Below are 1,109 nucleotides of genomic sequence, written 5' to 3'. Positions count from 1 at the left end.
ATTTAGATACATTTTTATTTATCTTTATATATATATATGTGTGTGCATATAGATTATATATATATATGTATACACAAATAACATGTATATTTGTGTGTATATGTACATACATACATCCTTCATAGTCATACATAACCTAATATCAGTCTCCTTCCACGTCCATACCTACACACAGACGATGGTTCGTACCGTGTTGTGGGTGGGTACAGCAGTGTCGAGAGCTCAGACTACACTCAATGGGAGCGCATCCAGTCTGAAGCAAAGTTCAGTCACTTCAACCGCAGTGACCACATGTTCCCGTGTGTGTACCATACACCGGACAATGACCACTACGGTATGCTAGAGCTAGGTAGGTATACCGGGGGTAGGTCTATGGACACGTCTTCACAGGACAGTATGGATATCAACACGGACGATGAGGCTGAAGACATAGACTCACAGGGAAGCGCAGAGATGCTCCGCCACGACCGTGAGACAGATGTGCACACACACATACACACACGCCGAGAGAGTGGAGATGTACACCCACACATACACGCACGCAGAGAGAGTGGGAAGGTCAATCGTGTGGATGTGGGTGAGGGTGTGGGTGTAGATGGGGGTCATAACGCGCACGCGGGAAATAGTGATGCTGACAGTGAAGCCGAGGGTATTAAAACAATGAGTGTGCCCGAACTCGATGCTGTTGTGGTGGATGTGGTGCACCCGGACACGGATGAGGACAAAAAGCCCGATATTTTGAGACAGGACAGGCTCGACCTGCAGCACACGGACATGGACCTGGAGATGGGGGAGATGTGTCTGATGTACCATCCCTTCGACTACTCGTGGGTGAAGCGAGATCCTGTGATCATCATCAGCATGGCCAACATCACAGGCCTGTCAAGTATGGGTTGTGCTCATGATAACTCTATATTTATTACAGATGTATATATATATATATATATATATTTGTATGTTTATATGTTTGTTTGTATGTATTTATGTATGTGTGTGGGTGTGTATGCATGTATGTATGTATTTTTGAATGTATGTATTTGTGTACGTATGTATATATGTATATATATATATATATATATATATATACTACTTATATCTNTCTCATCTAC

At 43.1% G+C, this 1,109-nt stretch overlaps 1 protein-coding gene across 1 annotated transcript in view; it reads left to right on the top strand.

Moving 5' to 3' along the window:
* SARC_09299 (hypothetical protein) overlaps positions 1–886 on the top strand; it is a gene marked incomplete at both ends in the record, with an annotated part of 3,579 nt that extends 2,693 nt beyond the window's left edge. Inside the window, one exon of the mRNA XM_014296687.1 lies at positions 176–886. Within this exon, the coding sequence (XP_014152162.1) occupies positions 176–886 (711 nt within the window). The remainder of the gene's footprint in view (positions 1–175) is intronic.
* Positions 887–1,109: the final 223 nt, after the last annotated feature.

Source organism: Sphaeroforma arctica (genome assembly GCF_001186125.1).
Source record: "Sphaeroforma arctica JP610 unplaced genomic scaffold supercont1.930, whole genome shotgun sequence".
Lineage (NCBI taxonomy): Eukaryota > Ichthyosporea > Ichthyophonida > Sphaeroforma > Sphaeroforma arctica.
Note: the sequence above shows the minus strand (reverse complement) of the source record. Positions and strands in the feature narration are given on the sequence as shown.